The sequence below is a fragment of the Coffea arabica genome, chromosome 9e, assembly GCF_036785885.1.
Source record: "Coffea arabica cultivar ET-39 chromosome 9e, Coffea Arabica ET-39 HiFi, whole genome shotgun sequence".
Lineage (NCBI taxonomy): Eukaryota > Viridiplantae > Streptophyta > Magnoliopsida > Gentianales > Rubiaceae > Coffea > Coffea arabica.
This window is the reverse complement of record NC_092327.1, coordinates 34428199-34444973: the sequence shown is the minus strand read 5'-3', so window position 1 is coordinate 34444973 and position 16775 is coordinate 34428199. Positions and strand designations below refer to the sequence as shown.

The 16775-nt window shown below is 33.4% G+C and overlaps 1 protein-coding gene across 2 annotated transcripts; it reads right to left on the bottom strand.

Annotated features, from left to right (window-relative positions):
- Positions 1–12841: 12841 nt before the first annotated feature.
- On the bottom strand, positions 12842–15956 carry LOC113710260 (formate dehydrogenase, mitochondrial-like). 2 transcript variants are annotated; one of them, XM_027233166.2, is made up of 6 exons: positions 15602–15956; positions 15282–15453; positions 14305–14845; positions 13954–14078; positions 13504–13616; positions 12842–13202 (listed from the first exon to the last, which is right to left on the bottom strand). In XM_027233166.2, the coding sequence occupies exons 1-6, from the start codon at positions 15689–15691 to the stop codon at positions 13089–13091; spliced, it is 1155 nt and encodes a 384-aa protein (XP_027088967.1). In that variant the 5' UTR covers positions 15692–15956; the 3' UTR covers positions 12842–13088. The 2 variants fall into 2 exon arrangements, with proteins under 2 accessions (XP_027088967.1, XP_027088968.1); XM_027233167.2 differs by having other exon boundaries at positions 12963–13202; positions 14305–14788; positions 15602–15830.
- Between the last annotated feature and the right edge of the window lie 819 nt (positions 15957–16775).

Below are 16775 nucleotides of genomic sequence, written 5' to 3'. Positions count from 1 at the left end.
CCTTTTTTTATAGCATGGGAAGAATGGAATTTAAAGAATGGGGAATTATTAGGGTAATTTGAAACTAAAATTTGAAATCTCAACCTTAATCATTAGATCAAGACCTTAATCCATTATTGTTTCACAAGTAAAATTAGCTATAGCTCAATTATGATTTTTTCTGAGTTTACATTTCAAGAAGATAGTATAGTCCGTACTAACCAAATAATTTGAAACTACAGTCGCAGATAAGGAAGGACATAAAGGAAAATTAGGGAAAAATCCACTTTTCATCCTCAAACTTTGTGACAAAGACACATTTGGTCCCCAAACTTTTCGTCAGAGCACACTGAGTACATGAATTAACGATTTTTTGTCACATTTAGTAAAAAAACGGGAATTTACTCAATTTGGACGGTGAAGACCACGTGGCCGTTAACCAATGTCCAAATATCAATTTATAACCAACACAAGTCAGCTTTTTGTGGACATTACACAATTCCTTGAACAAGTTGTCCATTTTGGTATTATTTTAAGTTCTTACTTAATGGGCATTACCTATTCAAAATATAGCTTTTTGTGGACATTTTACTCTCAAACATTCAATTTATAATAAATATATAAATGTTTTTAAGTAAAATTCAAAAAGTGTTACAGTAATTTCTTACAAAAAAAACTAGTAGGTATCTATTTAACATAAATTAAATATTTTTTAAAAAAGAAATATCCCATAAAGTACCAACTCTTTATGGCTTATCTCCGTTACATGAACCAAGTACCAGATTTTTTTGGGCATTTTATTCTGAATCATTTAATTTATGTTAAATACATAAATATTTGCAAATAAAATTCCAAAGCCGTTACACAAATATTTTTACGAAAGGAAAACTAGCATGTTTTGTATTCAATATAAATGAAGTATTTGAAAGTAAAAAAAAAATTGTCCATAACATACCAGTTCTTTACGAGTTTCTTCCATTATATGAATAAAGTACTAGCTATTTATGAGCATTTTATTTTGAATCATTTAATTTATATTAAATACATAAATGTTTATAAGTGAAATTCAAAAAGTGTTACACTAATATTATTACGAAAGGGAAACTAGTAGGTTTTGTATTTAACATAAATTAAATATGTGAAAGTAAAAAAAGAAACTACCCACTTTTTACTAACTCTTTACGGGTTTCTTCTATTATATGAATAAAGTACTAGCTATTTATAGGAATTTTACTCTAAATCATATAATTTATGTTAAATACATAAATGTTTGTAAGTAAAATTTAAAAAGTGATATACTAATATTTTTACAAAAGGAAAACTAGTAAGTTTTGTATTTAACATAAATTAAATACGTGAAAGTAAAAAAAAAAAAAAGAAATTGCCCATAACATATCAGCTCTTTATGGGTTTCTTCTATTACATGAACAAAGTAATAGCTATTTATGAGCATTTTACACTGAATCATTTAATTTATATTAAATATACTGGATTAGAAAAGCTTTTTTGAATCACTCCATTAACTCTGCTAATCTCAAGCAGCTTTTCACTTCATTAACTCGGTGGGAAAGGGGGAAACTTGGAGAAGAAAAGCAGTGGGTTAGAGAGAGAGTCAAGTGTGGACTTGTGTCTGACTTGTGTTGATTATAAATTGATATTTGAACATTTGTTAACGGCCACGTGGTCTTCACCGTCCAAATTGAGTAAATTCCCGTTTTTTGATTAAATGTGGCAAAAAATCATTAATTCATGTACTCAATGTATTCTGACGAAAAGTTTGGGGACCAAATGTGTCTTCGTCACAAAGTTTGAGGATGAAAAGTGAATTTTTCCCAGGAAAATTGTGTGGTCAAATGACATTATTGAAAATTTTTAGTCCTTTTAAGAAACTTAAATAAGCAATATAACTTTTATTATGTGTTTTTATCTTATAGCCTTATTAGAATACCTCAATTTACATGTGCAATCCCGCGAGAATCCCATAGACTGAAGCATGAACTAACTCAATCAATCGAATTTTGTCATCATAGGTTTTATTCTACCTTACTTTAGTTCTCTATTTGAAGTGCGGGAAAATGCCGGTTTTCATCCCCAAACTTTGGGTTATGGACACATTTCGTCCCTAAACTTTTGGGCACGACACATTTGATGTCTGAATTAATAACTTTTGACCAATGTCATCCTCAAACGGCAATTTAGCTAATTTTTAACGGAACTGGTCACGTGAAAATCACATGACCGTTAAGTAAACTTAAATGTCCTTGTCTGAAAAACAAAATCAGGTGAAAATGCAGCTGTCTTCACTTTCCCTTTTTCTTCACTTCGGCAACTTCCTCTACAAATTTTTCAAGACTAAGCTTTGCCTGCAAATTTCTCCGAGAGTAAACCCCCTCTTCCAAATCAAATTCTATCAACAAATCGAGAAGAAACTAGCATAAGGCAACACCCAGCGTTGTGGCTGCATTTTCCTAAAATGAGATCGAGAGGTCTTGAGTCGTCATTATCATTAGGGATGGCATGGGGAGGGGGTTGGGGCGGGGGGAATTTTTTTCCCCTAACTTAGAAACTGGGCAGGGGGCGGGGGTACACTCGCTTTAAAAAATAAATATATAAAATATATATGTATATAATTATATATATAATATATAATTTAATTAGTTACAAACTTATGATAATGATATTATTAGTTATATGTATTATATAATGTCTATTAGTATATATAATATAATTGATATTATTAATTATACTAATAATTATATATGTGTACTAATACAAATTATTAATTGGTTATACTAAATTTACTAATACACTTATACTAAATCCCTAATTACACTTAATACAATAACATTTTTTTTCTTAAAAAAAGTACAAGCACAATAATGAATTAGTGATTGTATTTGTGCCAAAAGTGAAAATTTGACTACTTTAGTTATATTTATTTCATCATGTTGGATTGTATTCAAATAATTTTTATTTGATTGTTTTTATAAGTTTCAATTATAAAATTACAATGAATAATAATTTGATGATGTATTGATATTTTAGTACTTGATTATTTGCTAAAATTTAACCATAATAAAATTATATAACAAACAGCAACACCCGGCTCTGTGGTTGTGGATTGCGGGCAAGAATGGCAACATCATGGCGGGATGATAATCCTGGGAGACGGTTCTATGGTTGTTTGAGATGGCCTGTAAGAAAATTTTTATTTTTGTTACTCTTTCAACTCAAATTAAATTGTGACTGTGCTTTGCTGATGTTTCTAAATGGGATTATATTTGTAGAGACCTGACATGTGTAAATATTTTGAATGGCATGATTAACCAGTTTGTACAAGAGGAAGGATGATTATATAAGGTTTGCTAAGGAGGGTGAATCGGATGGAAAAAACAATTGCAAAAAGCCGTAGAAGGGAAAAAATATTGATTGGCATCATCATACTATTGGCTATGCTGCTGATTATGTCTATTATTATAAAAAAGACTGGACATGCAATGGAGCGAAAGTTAGTGCTAAGCTTGGAGTGAGTTATTGAATTGGAACTGCTAAATCTAGTTCATTTTGATTTTTGTATTGTTTATTATTGGATTAGCAATAGTAGAACTAGCATTGGCTGGTTCTCGCAAATGACGACATGTATTGACTCACCTAGCGAGAATGTAGGATTTAGGTCTTGAAGAACCAGTGTATCCTATGTATCTCTCTTGTTTATATGGAATGTTGAGGTTCTATGTATCTCTTTTGTTTAGTTTATGTAATCTTAGTTTGGTAATTTGATTGTCCTTTTGCTTGTTTAAACTGCGAATAATTTGTCAATAAAACTAGTTTGAAGATAGCAAAATGTATCAATAAGCATCATTTGGACAGGACTAATTTTTGCAAATGATGATTTCCATTAATAAAGCACCAAAAACATACTGTTTCATACTTTTTTTTTAATCATGTTTTTTTTTGTCCTATTCCTAGGGACCATCCTTTTCCGCTCGGTCATCTTGGTGATCATGTGGTTCTTGCCTTTGTAAAAGAGGTTATTACGGTCTAATGATTCTTCTAGCCTGAAAGGCTTTTAACAGTATTTTACTTGTCAAGAAAGTTTAGATGTCAGCATAACTAAGAGACATCTTTCAGTAATAAAAATTTAGAGGCACGAATACTCATAGTCAGATTAAAGCAGATAACGTAGTGCATTTGATAGCAACCTTAGTGTCTAATTAATGGAACCTTTGTGCTGAAATTTCCTTGTTGAGGTACATCATAAAAGTCAGTTTTTTGGGTTAGTTTACCAGTGGCAAGAAAGCAGGTGCAGCAACTGGAACAAACATCATAAGATTTTCATTCATTTGACCACCAAATTTTCATTACAAAAACAAGCTACAAGGCAGAAGAAAATACAATCAGTCCATCTCAACATTTCAATTGTGTTCCTATTGTTTCACTTTGGGGACCATAAACAAAAAGATGATCACCATCAACATCAAAGTAAGATGTCAGCATCAAAAAAGGACAATTCCAATTGTCAACTTCAGTCCATAATCTACATCAAAATAAAAGAACCATGTAAGGCATCTACTATGAACATTTATAGTAGTTTGTTTTTCCCCTTCATTCTTGAAGAACCAGCAACTCGTTTGGTAGCAGCAGTAGCAGTAGCAGCAACTTCCATATGGATAGATTTGGCCTTGACAGGCATCTGCACATTCTCTTTCTCTTTTCTTGAATGTAGTGGTTGGCTGTATTTCACTTGAGATCTTTTTAGACCGAAAACTTCATATAGTTGGGGCAGAACTTGTAACAGTAACATCTTCCAAATGATTGGTCTCCTACACCATCTAAATAAATAATTAGAAGATACTATGATAGACTTTGTTGTTGTGGTGAACATGTACCACACTCACAGCTGAATTTGCAAACTTTGTTGCATCATGCATTGAACCATCTTGAACTCTACTTTTTGCATGTGGTCTTTTCTACAAAAGAAAGAAAAACAACCCACAATGACTTAATTTTTATAAACTATTGAATAGAATGTGAGAAAATGAAACTGTAACATAAAAACAGTTGTAATAAAAGGCTTACTAGTATTTTGGCAGACTTATTATTTGGATTCTTGTCAAATATTTGGGGAGTACATGTAACCAGAACCTCGGTGCAATTAGCTTCATTGCAGTCTCCACTGTCAACTTCATCAGATCTTGCATTATTGGCAGCTTCATTGCTCTGTATACCAAATCCCGAGGCATTGTTTTCAGCCTTTTTAAGCTTATAAGATCTCACATTATGACTTTTTTACAAACAGTATTTGTATCTTATTACCTGCCCCACTCTACTTATTTTGTTGGCCTTTTTTTCCTTTGCTTGTTGTTCGTCATCAGCAGTCCTTCTCCTTTGTTTTTTTGGTCTTCCAGCTGCTTTACCATATAAAGGGGGTTTTGGACCATCAACATTAGTCTTCTCCCAATTTCCTTTCCCAGTCATTGGATAAATAGCTCCTTCATAGCATTTTAGGTATGTTTCAACTGTATACCAGCTGGATACATATAACACGGGATCCTTTTTAGCTAACCAAAGTGCAGCAATTGCATGGGGACAAGGAATTCCTGTTAGCTTCCATCTCCTACATGAATAAGTGTGCTCTTTAATGTTCACAGCATAATGATCACCATATGGACATGAAACTTCATACAAGTCATCATTCGACCTGAAAGGAAAACATTGTGTTGCCTTATCCATTATTTTTTGTACTTTCTCAATGATTCTAGGACAATACATATAGTCTTTTCATTTCTATCTAGCAATGTCTCTATTCTACTGCATTCTTTGCATCATATACAGCCTTAGTAATTTCATCATTTCAATGATTGGCTTCTCTCTAGCATCCAAAATTCTACTGTTGAAACACTCACAAATATTATTCAATAGGACATCACACTTTGAATAGGTGCTAAAGTGAGCTCTACTCCATTGAGATGGTGGTTTATCATCAAACCACTTGGCAACATCCAAGTCAATTGCTGCCATGTCTTCCATTTTCCTAATAAATTCTGCTGGTGTAGTTGCATTTGCAGCAGCCCACAATGCTCTCCTTTGAGCTTCACCTTTGAACCCAGAAGTAGAAAAGTTGTTGTGTAAGTGCTTTACACAGAACCTATGAGCTGCATTTGGAAAAACATGGCCACAAGCTTGAATTAGTCTCTTTTGCTTGTCACTCATGATAGTCCATTCATAATCTCTCTCAATTTTCAAATCCTCTTTAAGTAAATTGAAGAACCATGTCCAGAATTCCTTGTTTTCACCCTCAACTGCAGCATATGCAACTAGAAAAATGCTATTATTAGCATCTAGTCCAACAGCAATCAATAAAACCCCCCTACTGTTCCTTTTAAAAATGTGCCATCTATCCCAATCAAGGGCCTACACCCACCTAAAGAGTCTTGTTTCACTCCATGAAAACACAAGTAAAGTCTTTGGAACCTTAATTTGCTGCCCGTTTGAAGTGCCATCCACAGTTTTTAATATGATAGAGCTACCAGGATTAGATTTTTGAATTTCATGCATGTAGGCTCCTAACTTGCGGTATTGGTCACTTTCACTATCATGAATAATGTCCAAAGCCTTTTTTCTAGCCCTATATGTTTGTTTTTTTGTGAAGGAGCATTTGTTATCCTTCATCACTATTTTTCTAAAATGCTCCACATCTACCTTAGGATTGGATTTAAACTTCTCACAGTACTTTCTACCAACCCATCCAAAATTTACAAGTGGATTTTCATAGGTAAAGCCACATTTGTGAATGTCCTCAAATGTTCTAATTTGCACACTTCCTTCTCCACCCAATTTTCTAGCATAGATCTGCCAATTATAGCCTTCACTTCTGCATTTTGACCTCAATCTAACCAAATCCTGCTTCACAAATTTACAAAGCCTACCCTGTCTCACACTGTAGTTTATAATAGCTAACTTGCACTCTTTGATGGTACTAAAAAACATCTTTAATTTCAATTTTGGATTATCCATGTGCTTGGGATTGAACACAACACACCTATTACTATCATTTTCATCATCAGGCCCATGCATATTCTCAAAATCTGATTCAGAATCAGAGGCTACATCATCATCTTCAGGTTGAACCAAATTAGCTTCAACCTGTCCTTGTTTTGCCGAATTAGTTTGCAATTCTTTATAGTGTTCTACACTCAACCATTCAACATTTTTATCTTTGTTATCATTGAAATCAGCATCATCTTCTTCACTTTGATTATAATCAGAATCTACTGCTGAGAAGAAAGATTCACTGGATGAATCAGCTTCATTGTTATCATTCCCTCCCCATTCATGGCCATGATTTGCAATTATATCTTTACCATTACTAGGCCATGATAGCCAAGTTGGTGAACTAGAATTTCATGGAATGAGACTTCAAGGTACAAGATAATTTCCCTAATTGAACCAGCAGTCCTCTGAATATATCCATGCAATTCTCTACTATTGTCTATCCTTTTAAAGCTATTGTTCTCTCAACCATAGTACACTTTGTGACCAAAGACACCAGCAGCTTCAATCAATCTATCCACTTCAAAAATACTCAAACCTATACTCTCAACGTAATCAAGGACACATACATCTCCACCCTGATAATGTGATTGAGGAGTGTAAAAAATCAACCCTCCACAATGACATCTTAGCGTAATCAGTGAGCTACCTTGTTCTGATAATTAAAAAAATGTATATATCAAATACTGAATAAGTAATCAAACCATAACTTTCATATTTTAACAGAATCGGATAACCAAACCATTACTTTCATATTTTAACAGAATCGGATAAACTCATACTCTTTATTATAACTTAACTATCCAAAAGAGACCACAAGTTTATTATTCAAACATATATGTTCTAACCATTAAAAAAATTAATCTTTTCAAACAATGTGGACCAAACATTAACAAGATTACATCCACAAAACAGACATCAAGGGCCCCTATGTATCATATTATAAAAAAAAAGGTCAAACTTTGTAGCTGGACCCAACGAAGTCAATAAAAACATTATAAACAGACATGAAGGACCACATCTACACAGAATGCCAAAAAAAAGGTCAAACTTTTCATTATTAACACTTTAATTAACAAATTACTAAACCCTGGACAGCTTACCATAATTTGGGGGTGCACGATTGTTCAACTTTTTCTTTCGCATCGACATATTTCTCCACTTTCTTACTTAATCACAGCAGGTTAGCTTCTTCGATCTTCTAAAATTTCACGGAATGCGATTTTAAAGAGCAAGGGAAAGGGAAAAGGGTAAGAAGAGAAAGAGAAAGTTCAGATTTGGTTTCGGACAAGGAAAGTGAAGACAGCTGCATTTTCACCTGATTTTGTTTTTCAGACAAGGACATTTAAGTTTACTTAACGGTCATGTGATTTTCACGTGACCAGTTCCGTTAAAAATTGGCTAAATTGCCGTTTGAAGATGACATTGGTAAAAAATTATTAATTCAGACATCAAATGTGTCGTGCCCAAAAATTGAGGGACGAAATGTGTCCATAACCCAAAGTTTGGGGATGAAAACCGGCATTTTCCCTTTGAAGTGTAGAGACATGTTTTAGAGCCTGCTTAGGATTGTGATAGTTTATTGAAAAATACTTTACTTAATAGAGTTTTTAATAAAAGCACTTATTAAGTGCTTAATTGTTTTTAAGTATATTATTTGGATACATAATTCAACAGGTACTTATTGTATTGGATACTATATAATTTGAAATTTTTATAATATATTTATCTCTCTATTTAGTTCATAATATATGATAAAATAATTAAATTTAATGTTTTATTTTTTAATACATAAAAACCATTTTAAAAGCTCCAAATTTGAGCTTTTGTTATTAGTGCTTTTAATACTAAAAGTTTCACTCCTAATTTTATGAAAGAAAAAAATGCACTTTTCATTCTTAAAGGTTGGGTTGATGACCAATTTCGTCCTCAAAGTTTCATCAAAAATACATTTCATCCTCAAAGTTCCTAAATTTTGGCCAATTAGAGACAATTGACAGAATAATACTCAATTTGGACGGAAAGCAGTACATAAGAAGCATGCCCCGTTAGAGCCAACTTTGCATTCAACAAAAAACAGGTAAAACCTGTTCTTACTTCATTTATGTCCTCTCCACTCCTTTTCTTGTTGTAGTTCTAAAAAAATTTCTAACCACTAAATCCAATCATTTGCTGGCAAAAAGGTTGACATAAATGGTCGATATCCAGTTATTCATGGATTATAGGTGACTTGGATTTGAGTATCTACCAGACGCATTAAATTAGCCCAGTCCATTTAATTTAATTTAATTTAATTTTTTATCTATCAAAAAAATATATAATAGAGGAAACCCTATTTGCAAAAATAGAGGAAAGCCATAAAAAGCTGGTAGGTTGTTGTTACTTTATCTTGTATAGAAACTACCAGCTGTTTATAACTTTTAATTTTAGGGATAATTTCAGAAACGTCAGGGGAGGTTTTTGACTATTGCAGGTAGGTCCTCTCTAATTTAAAAGATTACACTTACCTTCTCTACTATAGCATTTCAGTAACAATATAAATCCACTATGCTAAATCTGTTCTAAAAATCCTAAAATACCCATTTGTTAGTTAGAAGGGGGGAAAACTCGCTCATGAATTTCTTCCACATTGCAACTATTGCAATTCGCATAACTACCACCCTAATGAAGTCAATAAGCCACCTTAACTTAATCCTCGTATTCTCATAATTTCGAAAGCCCAACTTTGCAGCCTTAATGCTTCCTGTGCAAATCAATTATGACAATTAAAATTTGCATTCAACCTAATCTTTTTCCTCAATTTTTTTTGCCTAAATTTTACATCTAAATTGACCAATGTCATTTTTCAAATTCAATCAAAATGGATGCAAGCTTGTTGATGCTAAAATAATATAACCCCCCAAAAATACCAATATGGAGCAACCAAAAGCAACATTAGAGACCACATTCTATGTCTTTAGGCAAATTTGATTATAGTTCTTGTATCCCAAAATTCTTTTTTTTTTTGCACAATTAGTATAATAGTGTAATCTTCCTCAATCTATGTTTCTTTTTTAGCCATCATTTTTATTTTCTTGTTTATATTCTGTATCACTACCATTCTTTTCATTTTTATTTAGTTTGACAACAAATATGCTTTGACAACCTATCATTTAGCAATGTCAATTCAATAATACTTACAAAAAAGGAAAACAAAAAAAAAGAGGATCTATTTCCATAATATTGAGGATTCGGGATGTATTAGATGGTTGTGTAGATGATAACTCTGAAAAAAATGTGGACTATGAAATACAGGGGAGAAAAGGTAAGAGAGAGCATCGAAGAGAGAGAATAAGAGTTTGTTTTGTATGGTAGCCGTTGTTTTAAAATGAAAGATTAGTTTTAGTTGTAGGCTTTTTTAGAAATTATCTATAAGTGAAAGATATTATAGTTATTTTACTGCATGAATGGAGGTTAATGTAATTATTCAAAACTAAGGGCAGTGAGTGAAATTGTCAGAAACCTCGGGGAGGCATCTGGAATTATTCTTTTCTTTTATCTTGTCCAAAAATTATCACCTCTTTATAACTTCTTTTTTTTTTTTTTACCTTCTCTAGAAATGAAAAAAATACTAGCTGTGCTTAGGATTCTTTGTGAGCTTCTTTTATTTCCTACAAACTATAAGCTGTTTGTTGCTTTCATCCATTATTTGAAATAACTACCAGTTATTTATGAGTATGATTTTCAGTTCCAAGCTAAAATGGGCATTATATAAAAAAACCACCAACTGTTTTTATCTTCATGCTGATTTGCATGTCAATAAGGTAAGAAGGAAAAATTTGGTAGAATTTTGCCTTAAATTTTAACAATCCGAAGTAACAACCAAACTGGATACTGTAACCAAATTAATATAACCAACTAAAACCATCAAAAAAGAAGGGGTATAAGCTTGTCAAAAATGCATTCCAAGTGGTCCTTGACATGGTTCCTACTGAATATGGACCATAAACAAAATAATGTAAAGATACAAATTTTAGAATTCAAAAGTTATAACACTGGTGTCTGCACTTCCGAACGGGTTTTATCCTTTTTTTATTGGTTCTAACAGAGCATGCTTCTCACGTGCAGCATTCCGTCTAAATTGATTGTTATTCTGTCAATTGTCTCTAATTGGCAAAAATTCAGGAACTTTGAGGATGAAATGTATTCTTGATGAAACTTTGAGGACGAAATTGGTTATCAACCCAACCTTTGAGGATGAAAAGTGCATTTTTCCCTTTTATGAAATGATATTCACCAAACGCTTTAAAAGTACTTTTTTTTTTTTTTTTTTATCAAAGACCACAATCCGAAACGGGCAAGGGTTTAGCTACTGTTTGCTTCATATTCTAGCTCAAATCCTAAAGTTTGCGCGGAATACTAATCTTCAATCCTCCTTTGACAATAACTCCTTTGACAATAACTCTTAGGAACAAACCGAAGACTGAAAACCCATTTTTTAGCACTAGCGCTTACAGGTATGCTTACTAATTTAAAGGGTTTAATCTATTATAAGAAATTAGGAAAATTCTAAAATGACGATAGGATAAGCTTACTAATTTAAAGCGTTTAATCTATTTTAAGAAATTAAAAAAATGCTAAAATAACGATTGTTATGGTAACAAAATAATTTGTACATGATATAATAGGTTATCACAACAACTATTTGATTATCTGCTTTTTGCACGCTATAAGATGTGGACCAAAAACGCAAGATAAGAAAAGGGTTCTTCTTTTTCCATGAAACATTTTTAAGTGGTTCACACATAAGAAGTCGGCCTTCAGCACACACCAAAAAAAAGGGTAAATTACATTTTACCCCCTATGATTTAGTATTTATTTACATTACCCATCTATGGTTTCAAAAATTATACATAACCCCCTCGTAGTGTGGATTAAAATGTCAAAGTAATGAAATTTGCAATCCATAACGGAGCCAACTAAAATATCAAAAATACCTCTATGTAAAGTTAAAAATTATTTATTAACCATAGGAGAGGTTATGTATATATATTGAAAACTATAAGAAGATTATATGGTAAAACACTTAACTATAAGGGGGTTACATGGTAAAATATAAAACCATACCTAGTTAGAGTATCATGCATATTATATTTATATATTTTGATCACTTCAACCATTTTAGTTTTTAAATAAGGGTAATTTCGATATTTTTATAGGTTCCGTTATGGATGATCATTTACATCACTTTGACACTTAATTTAAACTATGAGGAAGTTATATAGTTTTTAAAACTATAAGGGAATTATGTACAATTTAGTTATACAACAAGGGGTAAAGTGTAATTTGCCCAAAAAAGGTAGACCACATGCATATTAATCAGAAAAAAAGAAGTCTTCTTTTTTCACGAGATTGTAACAAAACTACGTACTTGTAAAAGCACCAGCACTAAAGATGTTTAATAAAATTCCAATTACCTACATATTACCAACCACTGAGATTCGTCTAAGAGAACTCTTAAAATATTTCCGATTATCAAGTTTAGAGTTAAGGTTCGAATTTTGTACTGACAGTTATAATTAGGGTAATTAGGGGAGGAGGGTAGGAGAAAACTTCACATTGCCGACAACGCACACAGAAAGTTCATGCAGGGAGAAAGAAAAGGTTTGAATAAAAGAAGAGAATACTCAGTGAAAAGACACACAACAACCAATAGTCTGTCCTCCCGACCTTGCTAGGACAAAGATAAGTCTGATGACTTGCTTTATCCTGTTAATCTTCAAATGGCTCATCAATCAAGCTAGGTGCAGGATTTGAGTTTGAGCCAAAATGAGTGAAGCTTTTCGCACAAAATTTCTGGACAAACAACTAGCCACCCATACAAGTTCACAAACCGATATATGTATGTGTGTGTGTGTGTGTGTGTGTATATATATATATATATATGTAAATGTTCTGGAATGTCTGAAATCTTTCATTCAGATGAAATACAAGGCCAATTTTCCTCATTATTCTGCATGCGTCTTCCTAAGTTTGACACTTACTACACACACCAAACTCGATGGGCTAGGTTTTATTCAACGATACTGGCTTGCTAGCTCCCCATCCTTGACAATGTAATGTTGTGGAGGGAAATCTTCTCCCTTGAAGTACCTATCCAGCATGTCCTTGACTCCAGCTGCATAGCGTATCTGCAGCATTTTCTCATCATATCAAAGTTACGTAAAAGGCTGGCAAATAGAGATTGAACATCTGCCTAAACATAGCAGCTATGTGGGATAATATGAGTTTGCCTCGGTGACAATTTGGAAGCGCTTAACAGAGCTGGAATCTTGAAGACTAATATATCTAAGAGATGAATTGAAGTCCCAACTATAATTTGCGAAAAATCAAGCAAAAAGTAGAAGAACAGAGTTTGGGGAGGTGGGCGTCACAGCACAAAGAAGAAAAATTCGAAAACATGGGAGGATATTACATCTCGAGGAATGGTACCTGTGCATCAATGGTAGTACCAGAAATATGAGGGGTCATAGCTTGGTTCGGCATGTAACGCCAAGGATGGTCCTTTGGAGCTGGTTGTGGATTCCAAACATCCCCACTGTAACCTAATCTTGTGGAAAACAAGAAGGAAGAGCCAGTTAAGGAGGGAGGTTGATAAAAAGTTAACCTTTTTTTTTTTTTTTTACTTCCTAGCAAAAAAAAAAACTAAAACACAGAAAAATTGAAATGCTCACCCCCGAAACCCCCCCCCCCCCACCAAAAACAACAAAAAAGAAAAGAAAAAACAAATCTGTTCATTGATTTCTATCAAAGTAAGAAATTTGTTCATCGATTTCTATCAAATTTGACGCATCAGACGTGCTATCAGAAACTAAAAGTTACAAGGAAAGTCACATCTTTGTATCATTTGAAGTCATGAGAAAAACTGAATGATAATATCACCTCCAATTTGTCCGCTAGAACAACCATCAACAACTGCTTGTGTGTCCATGATTGCTGCTCGAGCATTGTTTACAATCAAAACTCCTTTCTTTAGCTTAGCAATTCTATCTTTGTTGAACATCCCTCTGATTCCAAAAAAAAACAAAACATTTTTTTATGAGTACTCAAAGAAAAGGGTTATGCTGATTGTCAAGCAACAAGTTTCAGCGTTTCACAATAGAGTAAGGTGCAAGTCTGCCCCATATTATTAGCTCAAATGCAACCAGCGATGGTTTCAAAATATAGAGATTGATTCAAAAGAATAAGCAGTTTACCATTCTCACAGCAATGTATAGCATGACCCCAGCTTACCTAGTTTTTTCTGTAAGAGGCATATTAATAACAATTATGTCACATTTCGGCAGCATCTTATCGAGATCTTCCTCGAATTTGGCTCCAATTTGATTCTCCAACTCAGGATCCATCTTGAGCCGATCATGATAGAGAAGATTACAGTTGAAAGGTTTCAATCTCTGCAGCAAAAGCCTGCCTATACGCCCAGCACCAACAGTTCCTACAGTCTTGCCTTCAAGATCATAAGCTCTGTAAGCAATACCTGCAACATTCCAATCCCCTGTTATGACTTGATGGTGTCCAGGCACGAAATTTCGAACAAGAATGAGGATCCTCATCAATTCATCTTCTGCAACCGAGACAACGTTACTCCCAGTGACCTCTGCAACTGTTAACCCAGCATCTGCTGCAGCTTTCAGATCAACATGATCTGAGCCAATTCCAGCAGTCAGCAAAAGTTGCAGATTTTTTGCCTTCTTAATCCTTTCAGCCGTGACATATGCTGGATGAAATGGGGTAGTTATCAACACATGGAGATCCGGAATGTGCTTCTCAAGTTCTGCAAATGATACATCAGAATTGCCAATTTAAGTAGTGCCATTTAAACAATGTCAGAAATCACTACTGGAACAGGTTCTAGGTACTTGGTCACGGAAACAAGCCAACTTGAAATTGATATTAATAGTCCAGAGCTGCTTTGGATTTTGAATACTTAAACCTGAGGTTGAGATCCAGCAACAAATTGTCCTCGAACATGATTGTTAAGATGTTTAGCTAGCGGTATATGTTAGAAAATACAAATACTCTCCACACCAAAATCCAATATACCAAATGCCTGATCTACACTCACCAAATAATCTCCACAAAAACAAACTGCCAAGCGATGTACTACTTGGTCATGGGCCAATTGCAACACAATTCATTCTCAGGAACCGAAAGATTGTGCTCTAACTAAACAAACATGTTTATTTACCATATGATACTGAATTCCTTACCACAATATGGTCCTTCTTTGTCCGAAGTGACTATGTATTGATGGCCCTGTGATTCTAGCCATTGGCGGATAGCCAATGCATTTTCTGTGCATCCAAGAAAATTGGGATTCTTTGCAGCATATTCTTTTGCATCATAGAAAACACCAACAATCTTTTTGCTACCAGGAGAGGCCTGTAATTCAGTGCGAGTCTACTTGTTGAAAGTTTTATTGCATTTAAAATCAATGATTTCATGTACAACTGAGATTAAGAGTGAATATTGCAAGAGTTTAGCTGTTAATTTAAGCGTAAAACCAAAAAAAAAAAAAAAAACGACTTACATGGAGGTGTCTGGTGAGGAGTGATGAAGTTGAATTCCCTGAAGAGGTAAAAGCACGAAGTGCAGAGGCAGCTACACGCTTCATCGCCATCTCTAACTGGATCACTTCACCTCACTCAATATCTCCTTAAAACCAAAATTGCTGGTCTGTAAGCGGATCGCCCACTAGGATATCCTGTTTTTGCAACTCTGTGACTGGCTAGTGGCTACAGGCTTATGAGTTTTATAGGTGAGGCAACCTTTTCTCAACCATCTATTATTATCAATTAGTCCCTGCCTCCATTATTATCAGTTCGTCCCTACCTGTGTTTCTCTGTAGCACTAAGAAAAAGTATCAGATAGACCAGAAACGATATGAATCAAAATTGTACAGAGAATCAAATTTGTACTCCCTCTGTGAGATTGAAAACGAAATGCTTTCCATTTGGGATATTTTAAAATATTTATTATTGTATCGAAGTCAAAGTTTATTTTAATTTTTTTCAATTTTATCCTTACCTTTGTCTATATTTTAAATTAAATTCAAATTTAAAATTTAAATTTTAAATTTTTGAAAACAACTTTGAAAATAAATTTACTAACATCACCGTCAAACCACTACTATTTTTAAAAAGTTTGAATCCCGAAATGTGACAAACAATTTAGGATAGAAAGAGTATTTGACGAACAAAAAAGATGAAAGAAAAGAAAAAAAAAACTTGAAATGCATAGGCATACACATGCTATAGTCCTATTCTAGTAAAAAAAAAAAATTGTTTGACCAGATTCTAGTGCAAATTCAAATCACTTTTTTGAACATAAGTCATCAGCTATAGTATTCTGGTAAAAATTCAATTCACTTTTTTGAGCCTAAGTCCCGTGGTCAGGTTAGCCGCCTAGCAACTAGCTGAATTGAAACTCTAATGTCCAATTTCAGTTTAGCGGGTTTGGATTTTTTTTTTTCCGAATAAAAAATGAATGTTAAGCTTTAACTGGGTTGACAATTTTTGCTAATCAAAATTTAGTTATATACCCTGTAACTATTTTTTTTCCATTTTTAAAAAAATATCTGGATAGTTCTTAATAATATGAACTTGAGCATCTATTAATAAAACTCAACCAACAGCCCAAGGGGCAAGGGTCGTTGGCCATCACAAAGACCTTTAAGTGTTTTTATGTCATTATGAGATGTAAGT

Excerpts from the sequence above, each read along its gene's own strand:
- LOC113710260 (XM_027233166.2), bottom strand. The coding sequence starts at position 15,691 with ATGGCGATGAAGCGTGTAGCTGCCTCTGCACTTCGTGCTTTTACCTCT. Across the intron at positions 15,454-15,601 it reads TCCTCACCAGACACCTCCAT|GCCTCTCCTGGTAGCAAAAA; the intron begins GTAAGTCGTTTT and ends ACTGAATTACAG. Across the intron at positions 13,617-13,953 it reads TTCTAGCGGACAAATTGGAG|GTTACAGTGGGGATGTTTGG; the intron begins GTGATATTATCA and ends CCACAAGATTAG.